General features: G+C 40.1%; 1 protein-coding gene across 7 annotated transcripts in view; it reads left to right on the forward strand.

Moving 5' to 3' along the window:
• The first annotated feature begins 488 nt into the window (after positions 1-488).
• SIDT1 (SID1 transmembrane family member 1) overlaps positions 489-26110 on the forward strand; it is a 100659-nt gene continuing 75037 nt past the window's right edge. For 3 of the 7 annotated variants that reach the window (XM_003950161.6, XM_063807011.1, XM_526266.9), the window contains exon 1: positions 489-2590. In XM_003950161.6, coding sequence (XP_003950210.1) covers positions 2369-2590 — 222 coding nt within the window. In that variant the 5' untranslated portion in view covers positions 489-2368. The remainder of the gene's footprint in view (positions 2591-26110) is intronic. The other 4 variants (XM_063807014.1, XM_063807015.1, XM_063807013.1 and 1 more) reach the window with 2 other exon arrangements.

Consider the following 26110-nt stretch of genomic DNA (forward strand, 5'->3'; position numbering starts at 1 on the left):
ATGGCTTTAAAATAAATATTTTGGGTTTCATGCTATGATGAAGGATCTGTTCCATTTGCTTCCAATTTAGTTGCTTAAAGTTGAGATAAAATCTTGAAGGAAGGGTCATAGCACCATTTAAATACCCACAAGTCTGTCATGTGGAAGAAGTATTAGGTTTATTCCTATGACTCCAGAGGGCAGAACTAGTACAAGTGAGTAGAAGACAGGCAGATTTCAACTAAGAATATGAAATGTCTTTCTAATAATGAGACACTTGCCCCCAAAAGAAGGTGTTGACTTGTGAAAGAACCAGTTCCTCATCTCTTATAGTGTTTAAAAAGAACGCCATAATAGAACTCCATAATCCTAGAGACTCCTTTAACTGGTCACACCAGCTAACCTCCAGGACCTTCATAGATTTCAAGTTTATGAAATGTTGTTGAACTTTGAAAAGAGGCACAGATATTTTGAATACAACAGTTTAAAGTCATTCAAATTCTGGATGAAATTATTTCGTTATGCTCCTCAAAAACAGTGAGTTCTATTTGAAGTTTTACCCCGAGACTCTCCTTTGAATTAGTATTTTTGCCCATATACCCATATATTTTCAAGAAATTTCTTTCTTTCCTTCCTTCCTTCCTTCCTTCTTCCTTCCTTCCTTCCTTTCTTCCTTTTGAGATAGGGTCCTGCTCTGTCATCCAAGCTGGGGTGCAGTGGGGTGTTCACGGCTCATTGCAGCCTCGACCTCCCGGACTCAAGCAGTCCTCCCAACTCAACTCCCAAGTAGCTAGGACGACAGGCATGCACCACCACGCCCAGCTATTTTTGTATTTTTTGTAGAGATGGGGTTTCATCATGTTGCCCAGACTTGTCATGAACACATGGCCTCAAGCTAGCCTGCCTCCCACCTCAGCCTCCCAAAGTGCTGGGATTACAGGCATGAGCCACTGCACCTGGCCAAGAACATTTAAAACTTTAAAACTAAAAATTGTCCTAATAACGAGTCTACTAACTTAATATTCCATCAGCATTGTTTTCTGATTTCACAGAAAACTTTACAACAAATGTATTGCATTCATTCTTGATGTTTTAAGAAATTAAAGGAATTAGACAAGGTAAAAACAAAAACAAATCTATCTCTTTAAAGATGGCAAGGACTAGGATTTTAATCTGTAATCTTAAATTTTTGAAAAAGATCTTTTCCTTCTTAATGACTTCTTTTTAAATGGTCCTTCAGGTTGAACACAATTACATTCTTTTATAGTATACAGTAATGAAGCTGAAATAAAACAGTGAGTTCTCTTCCACACGTAAATTGTGATTGTTCAATGTTCTGCAAGGTCTTCTGATGGCCCCATTCTCACCCTGCTCCTTACCTGCCTCTTTAACTCTTTAAATCTAATCCCTTAATTTTTATCAGAAAAGTATTTCCTTTTTACGATAGGCTGTGGTTTCTGCCTTTAAAAAAACAATCCTGGGGATTCTCCCGGAATCTGGAAGAAGTCATTGCAATGGTAAAGTAGGTAAGAGGCTGGGGTGGAAAGAATTGCCTTCTGCATAAATCTAGTTAGTCTGAGTCGTTTTTTGACAACTTCCGGGACCAGACTTCAGGCAGTGCTGGAAATTGTTCTCTTTACCATATCTTTTTTTTTTTAACTGTACATATTTACATACATACACATATGGTGAGGGAGAGAACGTGATGACGTGAGACTCTCCATGGAGAGTAGGAGGTAATAAAGAAATAAAACAGGTGTCTGAGGAGAGGTTCTATTAGACAGGGGAGAATAGAGAGTAATTATCGTTCAGACAGGCAAGAGTTCTCTGCAGGTAGCAGCCTGGGAAAGCGAACTCGCGCACCCTCTTGGGGGACGGGCTCTTTTGCTTTCTATTTCTTCTCCTGCAGCCAGGGTGCACACGTATTTGAAACAGACCGAATTTCCTCCTCGATGTGGGATCAGGTTGACTTTTCGAGACTAGCGGGTATTTCTTTTTAATGACTCCAGTGCCTTTTTATTATTGCTGTTATTGAGGTTGAGGGAGAAGAGATCGGTCTAAATTCTGGCTGGGTAAGTGGGGGGATTCTCGGCGATGAGAAACGGGGGACTTAGAAGCCGGAGGAAAATCAGCAGCCCCACATCTCCACTTCTCCAGTCCCCCCTACTCTCCACGCGTGACCTCCAGTGGAGACCCCAGGCGGCAGCATCAGTATTTGATCGGCCCTTCGTCAGCACGCTGCCAGCCCTGGCCGGCTGGGTTCGCCAGGCATCACCCGCTCGGCTCTGAAGCGGACGCCTGGCCCTGCACCGGGCTTTGGAAGGACCCTCTCTGCGCTCGCCCCCTCCCCAGGGTGGCTCCGCTTCCGAGCCCGGGCGCAGTGCCCACCATGCGCGGCTGCCTGCGGCTCGCGCTGCTCTGCGCGCTGCCCTGGCTCCTGCTGGCGGCGTCGCCCGGGCACACGGCGAAATCCCCCAGGCAGCCCCCGGCACCGCGCCGCGACCCCTTTGACGCTGCCAGGGGCGCCGATTTCGATCATGTCTACAGCGGGGTGGTGAACCTCAGCACCGAGAACATCTACTCTTTCAACTACACCAGCCAGCCCGACCAGGTAAGACACTCGCTCCCCTCGCTCGACTCCTAGAACTTGCCAGATCTCCGAGCCCCGTCGCTGCTTTGGAGTCCCCTGGGAATTGACCTTGGGAGACTTCGGGGACCAGGGGACTTTCGTTCCCTTTCTCCTCCGAAGCAATCGCTGCCCTGCCCGAGCTGCCGCAACACGCCTCGGGGACAACTCTGCTTCGCCTCGCGCCTCCCCTGGCCTGGTCACGGGCATTGCTGGGCTTTGCAGAGGCACCAGTTCCCCGCACCGTCTGCGGGTCCTGGGTCCCTGCTGGGCCTTTCTCCAGGAAAGTCCTGATTTCTAGGGTTGCGGGGTGTGGTGTGGAGTGCGAAGAAGAACCGCACCTCGGTTCCTAATTCCCTGCAGGGAAGAAACCTAATTTCAAGTGGCTGATTCAGCCAGACCCTTCTATTTCATAGCGCATGGGGAGGGAGAACTGCTCAGAATCTAAAATGGAAATTGTGTGAAAATGGACGGAAGCTGCAGAACCTCTGTGCATTCAACAGTCACTTCCTGCGTTTTTGTGCCATTGTCACACGTTGTGCTTCAGAGACGCCAGAAGACCTGGGCAAAGACGTGAGAACTGCAGCCATCAGCTGATCCATCCAGGTTTTGATTTTAAATAAGGATGGATAATTGTGTGAAAGTTCTAGACCTATTTTTGACAAAAGTTGAGGGAAGATAAGGAAGGAAAAATGTTCCAGTGACTATCCCTTTGACATATATACTCCGATTATATAACGTAAGAAGATGCATATAGTTCATTTCTTTCCTCTAGTGTGGTACCTCTGGAGCACTGGGCGGGGAGAGAGAGGGAGACAGAGAGAGAAAGAGAGAAAGAGAGACAGAGACAGAGACAGAGACTCCCCAGTGTACCAACCTCTGGATCTTCTTCCCATACAAATGTGTTTATGTAGCCCTTACTATACCAGCATCCCCTACCCTCTAGGGAAATTCCAGAACTAGATGATTGGGATACCATGATATGCCTCCCTCTGATTCTCACTCCAGATCGGAACTAGAAAACCTCATCACTTCCCAAAGTGAGGGTGGTTTGTATTGAGCAGGGGGGACCAATGTGCCTAACACTGCTCCTAGACATCTTCCAGCTGTGTGTAGCCAGGAAGTGCCCTGAGTGCCCCATCTCCAGTGTGGCACCAAATCCTATGGCACTGTTACCATGGCAGCACAGCCCTCACCCTGCTCTGTCCTCCAGTAACCTTCAGGTTATATGTTCTGTAGTGAGCAGAGTGGCTGTATGCAGAGCCATTTCATGGTAGACAAGGGAGAGGCTGCAGTTTTTGTTTCCCAAACCCCACATACCCAGCCTCTTTCTATCTAGCGTGGGAGGACTCATCGACTGGCTGACATGTTGCACATGAGGTGTGTTCCTAGTCCTGTGATTGGCTGGGAGCAGAAAAAAGTCTGAAAACTCCATGATCTCTGGAGTAAGTCTCAGCTTCCCCCTAAATCATTGGTAAGAAAACTCAAATTACATGTGCTAAGTAAATCCTGACATCAGGCTTTGGTATTTCTTGCAGTTCTGCATAGAGATAGAGCATCTACTTACGAATTGTTGCCTTTACATTTTCCCCTTGTACTGTGTGAGTTTTGCACTTGAGATCACCTGGTTGACTTCCCTAGTAAACCTTGAGATATTGAGGGCAGGGGCAAAGTCATGTTCATCTCTGCCCTCCAGTACCTAGCACAGTGAATGGCACATGGTTTATAAGCCAGGCATGGTGGCTCACACCTGTAATCCCAGCACTCTGGAGGACGAAGTGGGAGGATTGCTTGAGACCAGGAGTTCAAGACCAGCCTGGAAAACATAATGAGACCCTCTCTCTACAAAAAATTAAAAAATTAGCTGGGTGTGATGGCACATGCGCCTGTAGTCCCAGCTACTTAGGAGGCGGAGGCAGGAGGATCACTTGAGCACAGGAATTTGAGGCTGCAGTGAGCTGAGCTCTTGCCACTGTACTCCCACTGGGGACAGAGTGATACCCTGTTTTTTTTAAATGTTTTTTTTTTTTAAAGAAAAGAGAGGCTTATAAAAAACATTTAGTTTTTTCCAAAAATGAACAAATAAGTGAATAAAGGGTTATTAGCTAAGGCTAAATAAAATGAAATGCATACTGTTTTCAATTCAATAGTTTGGAAAATGTGAGATCATTTCAGATAAAAACATAAAAACAAATTTCTTTCATAAAACAAATTTGGTTTTTATAAAAACACATTTTCAAAATTGTTCTATTATGCCCTATTTTGTCTGTGTGTGTTAACATGTCCTTTATTTTATGAAACAGTTTTGAAAATATTTTTGAATGACACAGTAAAAGGTTGACGACCCAAGCAGTCCCTAGAATTTTTGTTAAAATATTACTAGTCTGAGAAATACAAAGTTGGGAACCATGGGAACAGGAGATAACAAGAATTTCAATTATTTTAGTGCCAGTATTCTCAATATAAGCCAAATGTCCTCAAATCTTACAGCCTTCTGGGACCAATCTTTAATATGCAAATGCTGTAGTGGAGCCCTCAAAAGCCACTTACTGTGGGAAATTAACCTCCTCTCCTACCAGCCAGTATTCCTGTTGCTTTCTCCAGAGAAGACATTTTCTTGATCTGTCTGTCCAAACCATTACCTTCGGTTCCTACTCTCTTCCTAGTTCTTCTTATCCTGCATAAGATATCAGCAGCCCCTTCTTGCAGGTACACAAGGCTGTTGGATGTAGCAGAATTTTACTGAAGGTTTGGAATAACATAGAGGAATGACATCACAGCACAAGATAGGTGATAGATTGAATCAGAAACCTAGGCCATACTGTTCCAACAATTTACCACCAGGGGGATTTCAAGATAGCGACTCTCTCTTTCAGGCGCTGGTTTGTCACTATCTTCTTGGCCATCCCTTCATACCTCCTCAAATGCTGACCCCCACCCACTAAATTTTTGTTACTCTCCCATGTTGGGCAATTTTTGCCATCATTGCTTATCCCACACTCACTAAGAGGCTCTGTTAAATAGAGATGTATGACCCCAGACCTACGATCTTTAGAGCAGAAGCTTGGACATGTCTGGTTTCCCTTTAACCTGAACAAAGTCTTGATAAGGTAAGTCTTTCTAGCCTGCAGGGTCATTGCCCACCTCCCCTCTTCAGTGCAACAAAGAATTTGGTTTAGGGGAAAAAATGGCTAGTTTTTGAGCTTTAATCTTTGTTTTCCTCTTTCTTCAAGCCATTGTTGCTTGACATTATTTTTCCTGTGCCTTGGAGGAGAAAGTCTATTCTAAGTTTAGGCTTAAAGACAGGAAGCTGTTGTGGGAGCCATTGCTCCTAATCTTTCCTGTCAGCCACTGCATCTCCCATACCAAACTGTCCCAGAGAACTATTTTGCCAAGCTTGTGTCATACTAGTTAGCTGCACTCAGCACCAGGAAAAGTCTCATATGCCTTCCAGGCATAGGGTAATGTAAATATGAAGTTGCCTTCAAAAAAATCACTGAGAGAATGGAATGACTGCTTCAAATAAGAATGATGAAAATAATAATTGGAGGTGCAAGTTCGGCAAGATCATGATTCATTTCATTTCTCTGGAAGGAAGTGTCTGGAGACTCTCTTTAAGAGGAGGAGGGCTATACTGTGCAAACAGGGTGTTCTATAACCACAGGGCTCAGCCAGGCTAGAAGGAAACTACCTTGTTGGGAAAGTTGCCAGGGATATGTTTGACTGGGACAGAAGGCACAAATGCAGGTTTACTGGGAAATGAGAATACTCTTGTAGAGACAGGTGGCAGCAACAATCAGATGTTTCTATTTGAGCTAGATGGTGATAAGAAACCCTTAAATAAAATCTAACCACTGGGCAACAGGCTGTCTTCTCTGAGGTTTTCCTGTAAGAATTTAGTTTGCCATAGATTTTTTAATTTGAAATATTTCCCTGGAAGTATTTCTTTTATCTCATTTATTAACTAAGGCATTTATCTTTTAATGACATATATTATGCTTTTCCATGCCCAAGGAACAACCCTCATCTTCATTAATATAAACCAGTAGTTGTATACCTAGAACCAGTTAAACCAGTCTCTTGGATCCAGATTCAAAAAGCCTACCCAGTCCTTAAGAACAATGAAATGCCCATGTGGACACTCCAGTGGTAACTTCTAGCTATATGCATTACTAATTATATGGAAGAATTTAAAACTTTGATATGATGGCCTGAGTTCTCCATGTCTCGTATAGGAATGCTTACTCTTTATGTACTGAGGCCAAGAAGCCTCCTCTGCTGTCCTCCCACATCCTTTTGCTGAACTGCACTAGTGCTTGTTGGAGGAAAGACTCATCTCATTAGCACATTATCTGAATGATTGGACTGTCTCAGTCCACCTTGGTGGATATAACAGACCACCATTGGCTAATCTCACGTCTGGTGAGGCCCTGCTTCCTGGTTTGTAGACAAGCTCCTTCTTGCTGTGTCCTCACGTGGCCAAGAGAGCAAAGAGAGAAGAATAGTCTTTCACGTGTCCTCTTCTTCTTTTTTTTTTTTCGAGACATAGTCTCGCTGTGTCACCCAGGCTGGAGTGCAGTGGCGCGATCTCGGCTCATTGCAACCGCTGCCTCCCAGGTTCAAGTGATTCTAGTGCCTCAGCCTCCCTAGTAGCTGGGATTACAGGCATCCACTATCACGCCTGGTTCATTTTTATATTTTTAGGAGAGACAGGGTTACTCCATGTTGGCTAGGCTGGTCTCAAACTCCTGGCCTCAGGTGATCCACCCACCTCAGCCTCCCAAAGTGCTGGAATTACAGGCATGAGCCACTGTGCCTGGCCTCATGCGTCTTCTTATAAGGGCAGCAATCCCTCCATGAACACTCTTGTGACCCAATTACTTTCCAAAGGCCCTATTTTCAAATCCATCCTATTGGGGATTAAGTTTCAACATGTGAATTTTGGTGGGGACACAAACATTCAATCCGTAGTAATCACCTCCTACATTTTTCTCAGAGACTCTGAAAACAGGGCATCAGTGTGTGTCATGGGTTGTTTAGGAGATAACATTACTCCAGTTATGGGTCTGATGTTACGGAGGAGCTGCCTTCTGCCTACGCAGACTTGATAATCAGGTGATAAGTTGTGTGATGGATTCTGTAAGCCTGTGCTGTCCAGTGGCTATTGAGCACTTGAAATGTGACTAGTCTGAATGGAAATGTGCTGTTAAACATAGAATACATACCAGATATTGAAGACCATACAACAAAAATAATAGAAAATGTGTCGTTAGTATTTGTATGTTGTGTTTAAGTGATAATACTTTTGATGTATTAAATTAACTATAGTCATAAAATTAACTATATCTGTTTCTCTTTACCATTTTAATGTAGTTACCAGAAAATTTTCAAACACACATGTGGCTCACATTTTATTTTTATTGAACAGCAGTTCTCCAAGTACTATAAGATTTAAGAGAGAACATACCTCCTCCACATAGCTTTGTTGGAGGAAATGAGACTTGAGAAGGTTATGATAGGTGAGCAGTATTTTGGTTGGCAGAAAGAAAGGGGAAAAGCATTTCAGATATGGAAAAATATATCCAATTTATGTTCTGGCAAGACTACGTCAAAGGTGGTATGGTATATTTCGTCCAGAAAGCACATAATTTCTAATTGTGCCTTTTTTTTATGGTAGCCACCATTGATTATCATTGCCTAGTTCCATGAATTCATTAGGAGCAGCAAGATAATGATATTTTAATTCTATTATTTATTTTTCATTTTATGAGCTGGAATACTTCTATAATGGGAAACTTCACCTTGTGGGCTATTTGGTTACCTTAAGCTATTGTTTGTAAAGAAAAAATCAAATAAATGCTTTATTTCTTTACCTTTACCAATTTTTAAAATAATGAGTTGGTCTCCTAATAGCCTATAATGATGATCAATGAGATTTTACTTAGCATAATCATGAGCTTATGCATTTAAACATATCTGATATATTTTATTCCATTACAGTTATTATCCTTATTTAAGTTTAAATTGTTCATCTTTGGCCAGTGAAAGGCAATTCAAGTTGGCTCCTGAATTCTTTTGGTAAAACTCAAGTGCTCTTTGACAGCTTCCTTGCTTTCTTGAATGAAGTTATTCCTTTCCCCAACCTGCAACCAGTCATTTCTGCAGGAAGGTCCAAGTCTATTCCTTGGAGCAATAGAGTTTTTAGAGACCACAGTCTGGGAACTAGGGGTCCTTATTAAGAATGGATTGGTAACCTTTTTCTAAGCCTTTTCAGTGGACATGCTAAGAAATAGATCATAAGTTTATACTATTACTTCCAATTCAAATTCAGAAATATACGGTTTTTATTTAACCTCATCCTTAATGGAAGATATCACATCCACATCTTCTTTCATTCATGCCAAAAATCCTAGTTCTCAACTAGATCAACTTAGTTACTATCTTAGTGTGTTTGTATTCCTTTGAGGTTGGGTAATTTATAAGGAATAAAAGGGTTATTTGGGGAGGCCAAGGTGGGTGGATCACCTGAGGTCATGAGTTCGAGACCAGCCTGGCCAAAATGGCGAAACCCCATCTCTACTAAAAATACAAAAAAGTAGCCGGATGTGGTGGCCCATGCCTGTAATCCCAGCTATTCAGGAGGCTGAGGCAGGAGAATCACTTGAACCTGGGAGGCGGAGGCTGCAGTGAGCCGAGATCACGCCATTGCACTCCAGCCTGGACAACAACAGTGAAACTCCGTCTCAAAAAAAAAAAAAAAAAAAAAAGTGTTATTTGGCTCAGTATTGTGCTGGCTGAAAGATGGCCACTTGGAGAAAGCCATAGGCTGCTTCCACTCACGGCAGAAGGTGAAGGGGAGCCAACCTGCACAGAGATCACATGGTGAGAGAGAAAGCGAGAGACAGAGGGGAGGTGCCAGGCTCTTTTTAACAACCAACTCTCATTGGAACTAATAAAGTGATAACTTACTCATTACCACGAGGAAACAGGTGGCACCAACATATTCATGAAGGATCTACCCTCATGACTCCACACCTCTCATTAGGTCCCCACCTTCAACATTGGGGATCAAATTTCAGCATGAGTCTTGGGGGACAAACATCCAACTACAGCAATTACTCATTTGCTTTATCCCCAAAGAAACACACAACCATTTTAGAAAACAATACTAACATTACTACCAACAATAAGATGACTGGAAACAATTTAAGATTTATTTATACAGTTCGTTTTCTTAGATTATATTTCATCATGGGTGTTGAGTGAAATTACTGTGCTTTAAGGTAACATTGCATAGACCCTGTTAGTGCTATCAACTTGTTAGGCTCATTGTTTCATTTTACTTCTGAATTTTAGATATTGCATCTTAATTTTGTTTGAAAATTAAAAACCAAAATCTGCAAAACATGGGATATTCAAAGCATAGCTTCTGTCCTTGTCTTCTGTACCCCCTTCCCTCTCTTCCTCTACAAGTAACCATTAAAAAATTTATAAGGTATAAAATAAATTGTTTTTTTAAACAAAGTTTTTGTCTTTGTTCTAATGGTTTCCTTTGTACTAATACATTTTATAATGCCCTTAGTCTCCCCTATTTTTGTCTATTGTCTATTCATCCTCAGTGGTAAGCAATATTGAAATTAGCTGAAACCTTCACCCTCTCTTTCTTCAATAAGATGACTAATTTAGACAAAATCTAAATAACTAGTTAATACCCTTAAAGAAAGTAATGAACTTATTCTATCAGATATTCTCTCCATTCATCCTCCATTTTTGGTAAGTTGTATTTGCATTGTTAGAGTATATAGCCATTATGAGCTATATTGTCTTCCTTCTAACCAACTGTCAGTCTTAGTTCTAATATATATATATATACACACACATACACACACACACACACACACACACACATATTTTGAGATGGAGTCTTGCCTGATGACATTTCTCTCTGTCACCCAGGCTGGAGTGCAATGGTATGATCTCTGCTCACTGCAACCTCTGCCTCCCGGGTTCAAGCAATTTCCCTGCTTCAGCCTCACGAGTAGCTGGGATTACAGGCACCTGCCACCACACCCAGCTAGTTTTTGTATTTTTAGTAGAGAAGGGGTCTTACCATGTTGTCCAGGCTGGTCTTGAACTCCTGAGCACAAGTGATCCGCCCACCTCAGTCTTCCAAAGTGCTGAGATTACAGGCGTCAGCCTCTGGGCCCGGCCAGTACATATAACTTTAAAGTTCTAGTCCTTATGTTAATGTCATCCAAACATTTCTATTGTCTAAATTTTATTCTCCAGGGAATATTGGGTTGGTGCAAAAGTAATAGCAGTTTTTACAATTAAAAGTAATAGAAAAACCCACAATTACTTTTGCACCAATCTGATACTTCAGGGAGGACTCACGAGAACCATATTCTCACTTTCATGTTTATAACAGCCTATATGTAGCCTTTGTACTTGAAGGTCTGTTTAGCTGGATATAAAATCCTTGTCTCACATTTTTTTTCTCTGCTTTTTCAATATGTTACTCCTTTGTCTTCTGGCAAAAGTGAAAATAAAATTATTTTCCTTCCCTTATAAGTAACTTTACTACCTGGATTCCTGAAAGACTTTTTTCTTTAAAATCCAGTAGTTTTACCAGACTTTATCTAGTAGGTCAATTTTTCTTTTTCTTTCTTTCTTTTTTTTTTTTTTAGACGGAGTCTTGTTCTGTCACCCAGGTTGGAGTGCAATGGCACGATCTTAACTCACTGCAACCTCTGCCTCCCAGGTTCAAGCAATTCACCTGCCTCAGCCTCCCCAGTAGGTGGGATTACAGGTGCGTGCCACCACGCCCAGCTAATTTTTGTATTTTAGTACAGGCAGGTTTTCACCATGTGGGCCAGGCTGTTCTCAAACTCCTGACCTCAGGAGATCCACCTGCCTCAGACTCCCACAGTCTTGGGATTACAGGTGTAAGCCACCACACTTGGCATTAGTAGGTCAGTTTTTCCCAGGTATGTGATGTAACTTTTGAATATGTAGCTTCAGTAATTTTTTATGTCTGAAAATTTTTCTTAGAGTTTTTAGTATTCGTTTGTTCCAATACCTGATTATCTTATTTAGGGATTCTCTTTTTACTTATGTTGGCCCTTCTTTGGGGTTTTCTATAACTATTTTTCCAGAATTACTTTATATCTTTTTAAATATGCTGTCTGAATTTAAAGTTTTTTCCTTTTCATCTTCTATTTTCCTTAAGACATTATCACGGTATTTATTATATTCTTAATGTTTTATAGACATGGCTTGTTCACCATTTGAAATAATGTTTTCTGCTTCTTACTTTTTTTACTTACAGTGACTTTGTATGGAACATAACTGCAATCCTTGTCTATTGCTCAAGTGTTTACATTAGATTAGTATTTCTTACCTTTAGAAGGGAAGGGAAGATCTGGGTAGCTTTCCTAGCATTCTTCTGTTGTGTTTGTGAAGTGATCAAAACATGATTTTCTTTCTGAGATCTGCTTCCATAGCTTCCTTCTTTCATTTTATGGAGATTTTCTCTTCCTTTTGCCCCTATATTCTCCATCCTTCTCAATTTGGATTGCACTCCCATAGTTTTTCCTCAGGCAGGGCTTTTTCTAGGAAAAGACTTTTAATTAGTTTTTGCTTGATTGTGTGTGTGTGTGTGTGTGTGTGTGTGTGTTTGTTTGTTTGTTTTTCAGATGGAGTCTCACTCTGTCACCCAGGCTGGAGTGCAGTGGCGCGATCTTGGCTCACTGCAACTCGACCTCCCAGGTTCAAGCGATTCTCCTGCCTCCGCCTCCCAAATAGCTGGAACTACAGGCATGCACCACCATGCCCAGCTAATTTTTGTATTTTTAGGAGAGACAGGGTTTCACCATTTTGGCCAGGTTGGTCTCCAACTCCTGAACTCAGGTGATCCATCTGCCTCAGCCTCCCAAAATGCTGGGATTACAGGTGTGAGCCACCACGCCCAGCCCAATTAGTTAGTTTTGAGAATTCATGAGGCCAACACTGTTCCAGAATGTTCTGTACTTCCTGAAGCATCCTTACACTTACCCAAAAATTGGAGCCTACAAAACTCTCCTCAGTTTTAATTGCTGCCCTCAGATTGGCCCTGCAGTCTTCTCACTGAGCACTTTTTGAAGGATTTTGGGGTTCTCTGATCCTCAGAGCCATCAGAGCTCCATGCCTTTCGTCTGCTTCTACCCACACAATTGCCACTACTATGGAGGTGTTGAAGCTGTTGATAACTTGCTCCCACCCACTCATGTTTCGGGGTTAGTGGGGATACCTCGTCAACTTGGGGGTTTTTTTTTAGATGTTTTCCCCAGAATGTTGGTTCTGTATCCCAGTTGCTCTGTTTTCACAGGGGATATTCAGAAAAATTAAAAAATCTATGCTGCTATTGACACTATCTTCACAGAATTCTCTATTTATTGCTTCTTTTTCTGTAACTTTAAATTTTGAAATAACTTCAAACTTACAAGAAAGTGAGAACAGTATAAAGAACACCAATATGCCCTTCTCTCATGTTTCCCAATCATTAACATTTTGTCCAATTTGCTTTATTATTCACTCTCCCTATAAGCAAATTATTTTTTCCTGAAACAAATGAGAGTAAGTTGCAGACATGCTGCTCTTTCTTTTGTCCCTAAGTACTTCAGTGTATATTTCTTTCGAATAAGGGCTTTTTCTTATATAGCCATTGAACAGTTATCCAAATCACAAAATTAACCTGTATAAACTGCTACTATTTTATATAACTTAGTCAAATTTCCCCAATTTTCCAATAATGTCTTTTAATGAAAAAAGGTTTTTTGTTTTGTTTTGTTTTGTTTTTTTAATTTTCCCCTTTTGGTCCAGGATCCAATCCAAGAACACACATTGCATTTGATTATCATGAGTCTTTTTGTTTGTTTGTTTGTTTGTTTGTTTAAATGGAGTCTCCCTCTGTCGCCAGGATGGAGTGCAGTGGCATGATCTCGGCTCACTGCAATCTGCATCTCCCAGGTTCAAGCTAGTCCCCTGCCTCAGCCTCCCAAGTAGCTGGGACTACAGGCGCGCACAACAACGCCCGGCTAATTTTTTGTATTTTAGTAGAGACTGGGGTTTCACCATATTGGCCAGGATGGTCTCGATCTCCTGACCTCGTGATCCACCCAGCTCGGCCTCCCAAAGTGCTGGGATTACAGGTGTGAGCTACCACGCAAGGACAGTTATCATGAGTCTTTACTTTAATCTTAATCTGGAACATTTCTTTGTTCTTTCTTTGTCTTTCAGGAGTTCAACATTTTTGAAGAGTATAGCCAGGTTTGGAGAATGTCTCACAATTCAGATTTCTCTGATGTGTCTTCATTATTAGATCCAGGCTATACATTTTTGACATAACACGCAGAACTGGCACTGCATCCTTAGTGCATCGTATCAGGGGCACATGATATTGTGTTTCCCTGTTACTAGTATGGTTAACCCTGGTTACTTAATTAAAATGGTTTCTCCCAGATTTCTCCACTGTAAATTTACTGTTTCCCTTTTATAATTAAAAAGTCATTTGTGGGCCAGGTGCGGTGGCTCAAGCCTGTAGTCCCAGCATTTTGGGAGGCCAAGGTGAGCAGATCCACCTGAGGTGAGGAGTTTGAGACCAGCCTGACCAACATGGCAAAACCCCGTCTCTACTAAAAATACAAACATTAGCTGGGCATGGTGGCGTGCACCTGTAATCCCAGCTACTCAGGAGGCTGAGGCAGGAGAACTGCTTGAACCCAGGAGGCGGAGTTTGCAGTGAGCTGATATTGCGCCATTGCACTCCAGCCCGGGCGACAGAGCGAGAGACTCTGTTAAAAAAAAAAAAAAAAAAAAAAAGTCATTCCTGAAGTAATAATACTTGATACTACGTAAATATCCTGTGCCTCACCAAACTTTCAACAACTAGTTTTAGCATCCACTGATTATTCTTGCCTGAATTAGTTATTACTATGATGGTTTCCAACTAGTGATCTTTAAATTCATTGTTCTTTCTACATTTATCAGTTAATATTCTACTGTAAGAAAGAGATTTTTCTTCTGTCATTTATTTATTTACTTATTTCTTTTATTTATATCAGCATGGGCATATAGATTCTTAGTTGATCCAATTATTGCTTTCATTTACATTAAAATCTTGTTATAAACAACCTACCATTCTAAGTATTTTATATTGTGGGTATATATTAAGAATCTCTCTCTCACTCTAACACAGAAATTAAGTTTCCTCTCTCCTCTCCCCATCACTAGCAAAATGATATTTCAGTGGCTTTTAAGGAATCACAAGGAAAGATGACGTGATCGGTTGTCATCCAGTCATCTTGCCTGTTCCATCATCCAGATTATCTGTTGGATCACATGCAGATCTACCCCTAGACCATTTAATAAGTTTACTAATTCTCAGTTTTGAATTTGCAGTTAAAGAGATAAGTACATAATTTCTTTTTCATGAGAAACTGAAAGCCTGAATAGTGAAACAAATCATATCAGTGATACCTAAGGCAAGGACTCCTGAGTGCCTGATTGTAGGACCACAATTTTACTCAAGTCATGGACTGTTGAATTCTCAAGACATTTTTTATAGTATAAGTTTTCATTAGTGGTTTCTGAAATATGATAAACTTTGCATTATTTCTGGGTAGTAAGATTGCAGGAGATTTTAATGCTCTCTTCTGAACTTTTATGTATTTTCCAAATATTTCACAATAAACACATTTTACTTTTACATAGGCAAGGAAAACAAACAACTAAGAGGCAGAGCAGTACTGGGGAAGAGCATGGGGTGGAGTACCAGGAGACACGTGTTTTTATCCCTTTACCTGAGGACCTTCAGCAAATCCTGTTCTCCCCCTGAGATTTATTTTCCCCACTGATAAGATGAGAGGATTGCATTTTTAACCTTTATTGAAGCATTAAGAGTCATTGTTCTGATTTTTTCCACCATGTGTCAGACTGTAATTTTTTTAACTATAGACAAGTAGAATAAGCTTCTTGCCAAAAAGAACATTTCTAACTCTTTGTCTCATAAAAAGAAGCAAATGAAAATTTTACTGTTGCTTTAAAACTACTTTTTTTTTCTTCCTTTTTAGAAGATTCCCATAGGGTTCTTCACTTCTTGAAAGTGATTTCATTTTGTTTCCATCCATTCCTGCCACATGTGCTGAACTTATATTTCAGTTCCCTTTTTTCCCTTGCTGGCATTCCTGCTGAGTACCATGTCAATAAGATTGCTATCATGTTGAGTTTGGCTTTTTGGTTGTCATTTTGTTTTACTGTTTTACTGATGTGATGCTCCCTTCTGAGATATTTTAAGCATCTGATACAATGTATAGAAATTTTCAGAATTTCTTCCTTTCTTACTTTTGGTTTCAACTGTTATTTAAAGTATCTTCTATGTCATTTCTTTCTCTCTGTGGACTTGGTCTTGAAGATACTTGTGTTACCTTGAAACGTCTTTGTTGCTGGAAGATACCAGCATTTCTTTCTTCTTTTCAAATAGAAATAACCACACAGTTTTCATGTTACCACATGTTGCCATGCAGTACCCCAGAGTATGTTAACCAGCTCTTCCTACATTGTTTAACTTTGGAGCTAACAGAAATTTCATGTCAACACACCAAGATGGTGCACTAATAATTCTAAAGCACATCTAATGAGCTATTTGAAATGGGGCCTCAGTATGCTTTCTGCTTATTTGAAAAGGAAAATATCAAGCATATCATGGATCTGCCAGATGATATAATCAGTCTTTTTTATTTCACACACACATAAAAACCAACTTCACAGATAGCTAGAAGAGCTGATTTTGCATGTTCCCAACACAAAGATATGATACATGTTTGAGGCAATGGATATGCTAATTACCCTGTTTTGGTCATTACACATTCCATACATGTATCAAAATATCACACTATTCCCAGAAATACGTGCAATTTTTACATGTCAATTAAAAATAATAATAAAAGCAAAAAACTTCTTTTTTAAAAAGAGTGTTCTGTTCCTGTAGAGGAATGTTCTTATTCATATGTGGAGGCTAAAAAAGTTGATCTCATAGAAGGAAAATTAAAGCTGAGTGTCATACAGCAAATATAAGTTATATATTAAATGTTGTTAATAATAAAACAAATTAAAAATTATTTGTTGAAATAATTCCTTACTTTGAATTCTCATTCCCTCATTTTTTGTTTTTGTTGTGACAATAATAAACAAAGAAATTTATTTTGCCATTAGAAAGAAGGACATGGAGATGCTGATTTTTGTACAAGATTGAATAGGGCATTTTTCAGCAAGTTGAACAAGAAGAGTGAAGTTGGTTTAAAGGTATCTTATATTGAAAAGTGTGTCCAGAGAAAGTTGAATATACACCGTCTTTCCTGATAAGAAAGCTATTTATAATTCACTTTCCTGTCACAGCTCCCAAGAACCAGGAAGTTTTCTCCCTATTTGGACCGCTGAAAAGCATTTTAGGAGCTATTTCTCAAATCATAATTTTAAGAAACTTTCTTTTGGACCTAGCCTTCTACAGTTGGTCTCAAGACTGGCCAGGGGTGCTAATACGTAATTATTAATAGTAAAGTATGATTAATTTAAAGGTGAGGATCACCTATGTTTTGGTTAAACTCTAAGCATTTGAATAAAATACTTTATTTCTTAAAATGGTGGCAAAATTAAAGTTTATCATGAAGTAATATGTTGTCCTGAGTAAAAGCATTCCCTGGTTGTCTGGGGTACTTAGAGTTGATACCTTGGACCTTCAAGAGCATAAATACAAGTTTGCCCTCTCTCTGCCTAACCCAGGATTCTAAAGTATTTTGACTTAATTTGCTTCCTCATTGATACCTTCTCTCCACCCCACCCCCATAAAATTCCCTCATTATTAACAATTTGCATTATTGTGGTACACTAATAGTGAACCAATATGTATTTTTTATTAACTAAATCTGTATTTTACATTGGGGTTCACTCTTGGTGTTGCACAGTTCTGTGGATTTTGAGAAATACATAATGTTGTGTATCCACCATTATGGTACTGTACTGAATAGTTTCACCCTCTGAAAATAGTCTGTGTTCCATTAATTCATCCTTTATTCTCTTCTCTTGAACCCCTGGCAACCACTGGTTTTGTTTTATTTTTACTGTCTCTCTAGTTTTGCCTTTTCCAGTATGTCATGTAGTTGTGAAGGAGTTCAGAACATGCCACTCCACAATATGCTACTCTGGCATATTGACTATTTTGAGTTAAAACTGCTTGAAAAACAACAGATGCAAGAAGGTCACTCTGACCTTCATTCTGTTTCTTAAAAGCAGGAACTGTAATTCATTTGAAAGATACTCTCTATATTAAAAGGAAAGTAAGATTCTCATCATCAAGGGTGGGAAGTTGCGAAAGAAGGTCCTCTGTACAAATGTCATTAGACTAACCCTTATCTTCCTGGCCACTTCTCCCTGCCATTAACTACCTTAGCCCAAGCCCCTTTGCCTTGTCACATTTTTACAATTTACTACTCTTTGTCTTATTCAATATATAAGTATTCAAATCTAACTGTGTCTTTGGGTCTTCATTTCCTCATGAGGATGTCCGTGTCACAAAAAACTATATTAACTTTGTATGGTTTTCTCCTGTTGATCTATCTTAGACCAATTTAATTTTCAGGCCCAGCCAGGACCCTAAGAAGGCAGAAGTTGAAATCCTACAACTTGTAGCTTTTTCATACTTGCTTCTTCTACATAGCAAAATGTAAAACATTAAGGTTCCTCCGTGTCTTTTTATGGCTTGATGCCTCATTTCTTTTTAATGCTGAGTAATATTTCATGGTCTGGATATACCACAGTGTGTTTATCCATTCCTCTATTGAAGGACATCTGGTTGCTACCAATTTTGAGCAATTATGAATAAAGCTGCTATAAAATGTGTGTGCGGGTTTTTGTGTGGACATAAGTTTTCAACTCATTTGGGTAAATACCTAGGTGGATGATTGCTGGAGTATATAGTAAGACTATGTTTAGCTTTGTAAGAAAGTGTCAAACTGTCTTTCTTCTAAAGTAGCTGTATCATTTTGAATTATCACCAGGAATGAATGAGAGTTCCTGTTGTTCCACAACCTCATCAGCATTTGGTGTTACCAGAATTTTGTCTTTTAGCCATTCTAATAAGTGTATAGTGGCATCTGATTGTTGCTTTGCATTTCCCTTTAATTGCAAAACCCAATGTTGTTGATCATATTTTCATATGCTTGTTTACCATCTATATATCTTCTCTGGTAAGATGTCTGTTTATTTTTAAATTTGGTTGTTTTATTCATTATTGTTGAGAAGAGTTCTTTGTAGATTTTGGATACCAGTCCTTTATCAGATAAATATTTTTGCAAATATTTTCTCCCTGTCTGAGCCTTGCCTTTTCATTTTCTTAGTAATATCTTACACAGATCAGACATTTTTATTTTAATAAACAATCATATTAATTTTTTTCATGGATGATCACACTTTTGGTGATGTATATAAAAAGATGTCACCAAATCAAAAGTCACCTCAATTTTTCTCCTATGCTATCTTTTGGAAGTTTTATAGTTTTTCATTTTACATTTAGACATAATCCATTATGAGTTAATTTTTATGAAAGGTATGACGTCTCTGTCTAGATGGGAGGGATTTTTTTGCATATGCTGTCCAGTTGTTCTAGCATCATTTGTTGAAAATATCTCCCTATATTTTTAGCATTACACTATTGTGTACATGTTTACAATTATACTTTGCCTTGGTGCAAAGACTTGGAAGCAGCCCCACACCTGGTGCTCAGTGTTCTTATCACCATTCCCAACCTTCCCTTCTGCTGCCAGCATTGCTAAACTCTACCATTCTCTTACCACTCCCTTTCCCTATGTATCTGTGTCTCTCTGCTTCTCCTATCCTTTTTGTCTTTCAAATTTCTTATGAACATGGTCAGCCCATCAAGATTCTCCCTCTTTCTGGGTAATATCCTGTGATTGTTTGAGGCTTTGCTAATGGCAAGCATATTCTATTTTCTTATAATAGAGGTAAATTTTGTTCTTTACGTTCTGATTCAGAGCCATAACGAATAATCTCAGGTGCTAGAGGGCTGATCTCCCAATTATCAAGGTTTTTCTATAGAGTTCCAGTGGTGGAAATCTGTCTTCCAGTGGCGGAAGATGAAGAACACATGTTACTTGGGCAGTCAGTATATATTTGTATTGATGTCATGTGCCATCATTTCCTTTATCCAAGTCAATGAACTTATCTTTGTCAATTCTCTTTAAGTACAGAAATATAATTGGGCTTGCATTTGAGACTTTTTTCTGGGTTTTTTTTTTGTCCATCGCTAAAAGAAACATGTAAAAATCCTTTGAACCATAGGAAAGAGGTAGCTATATTTTAAGAATTCAAAAGACCTTTAAAAAAATTTTTTTTAAGTTTTTTTCTTGAAATTTTATTTTATTTCTTTTTAAACTTTTATTTTAAGTTCAGGGGTATATGTGCAGGTTTGTTGTATAGGTGTCATGGGGCTTTGTTGTACAGATTATTTCATCACCCAGATTATTTTATCACTCAACTAAGACTAGTGCCCATTAGTTATTTTTCCTGATCCTCTCTCTCCTCCCACCCTCCACCCTCCAGCAGGCCCCAATGTGTGTTGCTCCCCTCTATGTGTCCATATGTTCTCATCATTTACATTCCACTTATAAGTGAGAACATGCGGTATTTGGTTTTCTGTTCCTGTGTTAGTTTGCTAAGGATAATGGCCTCCAGCTCCATCCATGTCCCTGCAAAGGACATAATCTCATTCTCTTTTATGGCTGTGTAGTATTCCATGGTGCATATATACCACATTTTCTTTATCCAATCTATCATTGATTGACATTTAGGTTGATTCTGTCTTTGCTATTGTGAATGGTGCTGCAGTGAACATATGCATGCAGATGTCTTTATAATAGAATGATTTACATTCCTTTGGGCATATACCCAGTAATGTGATTACTGGTTCGAATGGTATTTCTGTTTTGAGGTTCAAAGTACCTTTTAAATCTCCCAATCTCTTCCCACTTAACAAAGAAGAAAACTGAGAGTAAGTGATATAAATTACTTGCCCAAAATCATGTACTAGTTTGAAGCATAGCCAGGAATGTAATTCAAGTTCCCAAGGGTATTTCCTCAAGATATTTCTACTAAATCATAAGATGTGCCCACGAGAGCACATCAGCTATGCTTATCAACAACAAAAATAATTTTTAAATATCATATTTTCACAGTCGTGTCTTTTGATCATGCAATTTAAGACTATGTCTGACTCCCTTACAATTACTGAAAACTGAAACAAGATTTTTTATTATCGTTTTCCCCCAACGAATTGTCCAGCCATCTGTTTGTCTGTGTACCAGGCAAGCTGGGTTGATACTAAGTAAAACTATAAAGTTGTCAAATTTTCTTTAGTGTTTCAAAGAGCCACAGCCTCCCATGAACCATGGTCTTACTCTGACTCCCTGTGGATCCCAGGGGGTAAGTTTTAGGGATGTGTGTGTGTGTGTGTTTCATTTTCATCAATGCTGGGCTCCTTCTTTGTGTCAGGAACAGGGCATCTTGGAGACCCGAGCAGTTGGCCTGTCTGTTACTTCAGGGAAGTGTTATTCCTGAGAACTGGTATTTCTGGGTCCCTACTAAGCCGCCATGAAGATAAGCCATGACAAACAGGACTAACCGACTGTTTCTGTCCCTTTAGATTTAACTGCCCTTTTGTGAACAACGTGACTCACACCTATCTTAAATAAACGCCTACCTGGAGCATATGTTATGGGCCAAAAAGTTAACATTTGAGTGTCCACAGTTGTATTTTCTTCTTTTCTCCTGCCTTCTAAAATATATCCTGTATTTGCCTTCCCTTTCTCTCCATATCACCTTCACCGGGGAGGAAGAATTATAGCTTTCTAAGAGTCAGACAATGTTCCTCTGGTTAACAAAGGGATAAACATTGGAGGATAAGGAGGGAGACAAACAGTGGTGAGATCTAGGTATGCAATGAAGATTTGGGGAGGTTTGTAGACAGGGAGACTCTAAAATTGCTGTGAGGTGTGAGTGACATGGACAGAAAAGGAAAGAGGACATAGGTTCGTGCAGGGGTCTTAGCTACAAAAAACAGAAAGCAACTGGCAAATATAAGCAGAAAAAGAATTCATTAAAAAGATATCCAGTAGCTCACAAAAGTAAGTTACTGGGCTCAGACAACATTTCGGGACCAAGGGAGACTACGCTGCAGGAAATTATAGCAGCAGTCATGCCACAGGAATGGTTTGCTTGGGGTTCTTCCCCCACACCACTGCCTCCACTGCCACTAGATATGGTCACCCCTGGACCCCGCTGCTGTGGACCCTATTGATATCACCACTGCCAGTGAACTTGAAACTCTCCCTTCATTTTTGTGTCATTTACTCACAATTGAATGTACCAAATGGGCATATCCATCTACCCAAGCACGGGTGCTGTATCCGGCCCCTTTGACATCCATAGGCAGCCTTGCTTCCTGCAAAATTCACACAGTGGGTTGGAGGAGGAGTGGTTCCTCCAGAACATGCAAGGGTTTTGGATGCTCAGTAACCCCAAAACCAACCCCACCAAACATCTTCATGGAGGGAGCTGAAGCTGGGGCGTTTGTTGGAAACAACTTCGTGGGCCCAGACATAGGCAGGAACCAAGATGTGACAGGGGGAAAAGCTGGGGTGTTGCTGCCCTCTACCTTCAACCATTAAAAGAGGAACATCTCCTCTGAGCATCAGAGTGAATTCAAGTGGTATAGATCATCTCTGCCACAATGTTCTTTCCACAATTAAAAATGGTTTTCTCTCTTAAACATGGCCATCCCTGAAGTCCCTTCTGCTTGTCTCAAGAAGTTGTCTTTGAAGAGGAAGATGTTTGCAGATGATTGATTTTGCTCATTTAGAAAGCAGTTTCCTTTAGGTAATCCTGACAAACACGTATTTAAAGTTATAAATGGCTCCAGTCTGGCAATAAATTATATCACAAAAATAAAAGGCTGGTAAGTGTCAGATCACAACACTTACAATCATAACAATAATTTTCTACTACTTTTCCATCTTCAGAGCATTAATTAAGTAGGCCCCAGAATAGCTCTAGAAGATACTTGCCTGCAATGTATAGAAATAAAATCCAGGGCATAGATACTTGAGATCTGCCTCAAACCAGAAAAATAATTATTTTTCCTTTTTCAATCCCCTCACAGGAGTATGAGACCTAGCAAGAGATAGAAAGAGACAGGAAAGATAAAGAGGAAAAAAGAAATCATGCACAGAAGATGAGCACATTCAGATACCTGCGAGGAGGCTGAACCAACCCAGGCTGTTGGCTGCCTTCCAGGAGCCAAGACTGGGGAATTCTAAAGCCAGAGGGAGGTCAGTGGGAGTGAGAAACCAATGAAGCCAGGCGTGGTGGCTCACGCCTGTAATCCCAGCACTTTGGGAGGCTGAGGTGGGCGGATCACCTGGGGCCAGGAGTTCAAGACAAACCTGGCCAACATGGTGAAACACCATCCCTACTAAAAATACAAAAAATTCGCTGGGCGTAGTGGTGCATGCCTGTAACCCCAGCTACTTGGGAGGTTGAGGCAGGAGAATCGCTTGAACCCAGGAGGCAGAGGTTGTAGTGAGCTGAGATCATGCCATTGAACTCCAATCCAGCCTGGGCAACAAGAGTGAAATTCCATCTCAAAAAAAAAAAGCAAACCAATGCAAAAACTGAGGAACCTGGAGAGACAGAAAATGATTAGCTCTTGGAGTGAGAGGCAAAAGTAGCCCAGAATTGGTTAGATTCTTCAGGACATAATATCTTCACACCAGTTTCTGTGAAAAATACCCAGGACAGTATTTCCCAAAGTATGTTCGATGGAACAACTGCTCTTTAGGATAGTCTCACTATTTATTGCATGTTAAAAGGGTCCCAAGTGTAAGGGAGCTTAGTCATGTTTTGACTGCCCAATCTGAACCCCATTTGATATGGTTGGGCTGTGTCTCCATCCAAATCTCATCTTGAATTGTAGCTCCCGTAATCCCCATGTGTCATGGGAGGGGACCGATGGGAGGTAACTGAATCATAGGGGTGGGTTTTTCCCATGCTGTTCTCATGATAGTAAATACGTCTCACAAGATCTAATGGCTTTATAAAGAGCAGTTCCCCTGTACACGCTCTCTTGCCTGCCACCATGCAAGACGTGCCTTTGCTCCTCCTTTGCCTTCTGCCATGATTGTGAGGCCTCCCCAGCCATGTGGAACCATAAGTCCATTAAACCTTTTTCTTTATAAATTACCCAGTCTTGGGTATTTCTTCACAGCAGTATGAAAATGGACTAATACATCATTCTTATGTGTTTGGGGGTAATTCTCCATTTCATGAGTATTAGCTAGAGGTAGAACCCCTTTCGTGACAGAAGATCAACACCAAGCACTTACTTTCTCATCCCCCCTCTTATTTTTATCCCCCACCAAGCTCAGGCATGGGCATGTGGCCAAGGTGCTGCCAGTCAGATCTGCTTTCCCTAGACTTTGACTTGGGAACCAATGATGCAAGAAAGCAGCTGTTCAGCAGCAACTGAGGCAACATTGAGTTTCCAGAAATGAGCATGGCAACATGGTCGTGGCACTTAAAACCTTCCAAAGGCTTTCTTTTGTCCTGAGAATAAAGTCCCAACTGCCCCAACATAACTTATAACACTCTTTGGGGTTATAATAGCCCTTTATGTACCTCATGCTCCAGCCAAACTGATTTTCTCTTAATTCTTCAAATATGCTTCTCTCACCGTCTCTCTTCTCCTTCCTTATGTCTACTACACTGTAGCCTTTGTTTGGAAATTTATCTTGCTCTGCCCTCCCCCTACTTTTCTGGTTAATTCCTACTCATCCTTTAGGAAAATATTCCCCCCAAAATCTATGTCATGCAATCCCACAGGAACTTGAATGTCAATATAATGGCTTGCTCATTGGCATCCTGTTTGCAAACTTCTGATGTCAAAGAGAAGAGTGCTATGTCTACACTGCTGATTAATGTATCTCCTGTGTCCAGAACAATGCCTCTTACAGGATAGGGAGTCAAACATTTATTGATTGAACAAAGTTCATCATAAAGTAGCTAGAATCTGACTGTGCATTTTTCTGTATTCTTGGCCTGCCAATGATTATCCTTCTCCTCAATGTTTTTCCATGTTTTTATTGAATTGAATATTTTAATATAAAATCTAGATTATAAACAAAAGGATGAAGGCTTATATGACTATATTTATTCTAGATTATTGTTGGGCATAATGAAATTGGCTAGATGAGGTATGGAAACTCCTTCTTTCTGGAAAAGTGCTCTGAGTACAAAATGCCGAGAATTTAAAAGTAAAGGGAATAAACAGCTCCCAAGGAATAAACTTCACTTTTCAATGAGATGAATGAGCTCTTCCAGGCTAGCTGGAAGCCAGGCTGTGAAAAGAAATTAATATCCTACATAAGACGGACTATATAATCTTTTTTTTTTTTTTTTTGCCCGGGGTGATTGGGCTTATAAGTGTGTCTCCACACACAGGAAACAGACAGTCAATAACTGATTGACCAATGAATGGATGGGAATGGAAACAGCTCTGCCTTCTGCACTCCCTGGTGCTCTTTGAAGTCACAAAACACAGACCCACATCATCCACCATTTGATGGATGAAGCTGCCCAGGGAGATAGGTAGTCTGTTACTGTTTCCATTCTACAATTGAAGAAACCGAGGGCGAGATAATTTAAGTGATTTGTCCAAGGCCTCCTAGCTAGTAGGTGTTAGTGCCCAAAATAAAATCTAGGTCTATATATCTTTCTTTATTATGCCATAAATGTACAGAAGATAGTTTTAAAGGCTGAATCAGACCACAGGAATTTTTAAACAGTCACATCAATAACTATAGAAATTATTTTCATGCTTATCTTTTTTTAAAAAGTATAACTTGTGATGGAAGTAGCTCAGCTCCCTGCAGTAGTTATGAAAAGCTTGGGATGAAACGCTCCATATAATAAGAATTACTAGCTTCTGATAAGAAAGGGATTCAGGACTGCAGGGCTGCTTTGCTCAGGGGCAGCTGTTTTTATGCAACGGTCACTGGACTCTTCTAGAAGTCCCATCTTCGCTCAGCCAGCTGTGACATGCAATCCCATGAAGAGTCTTGGCAGTGCTAAAAAGTAAATTGAAGCACAATGAGAATTTAAAGAATGTATTTGACCAAACAGAGATTCATCAATCAGGCAGCTCCAAACCAGAAGTGGTTTCCTGGGCTCAGCCAAGGGAACACAAGGGGAAGGCTTTGATAGGGTGAAAATAGAAATGAAGAAAAGAAAATATTTTATTAGTTACAGTTACACAACTGCCTTACTTGGTTTATCCTGCTGGAAAGTTCCTAGTTACAGAGCTGTAAGTTAGTCTGTGGCTTCTGATTGGTATGCCTTAAGTTT

This window comes from Pan troglodytes, chromosome 2, assembly GCF_028858775.2.
Source record: "Pan troglodytes isolate AG18354 chromosome 2, NHGRI_mPanTro3-v2.0_pri, whole genome shotgun sequence".
NCBI classification, from domain to species: domain Eukaryota; kingdom Metazoa; phylum Chordata; class Mammalia; order Primates; family Hominidae; genus Pan; species Pan troglodytes.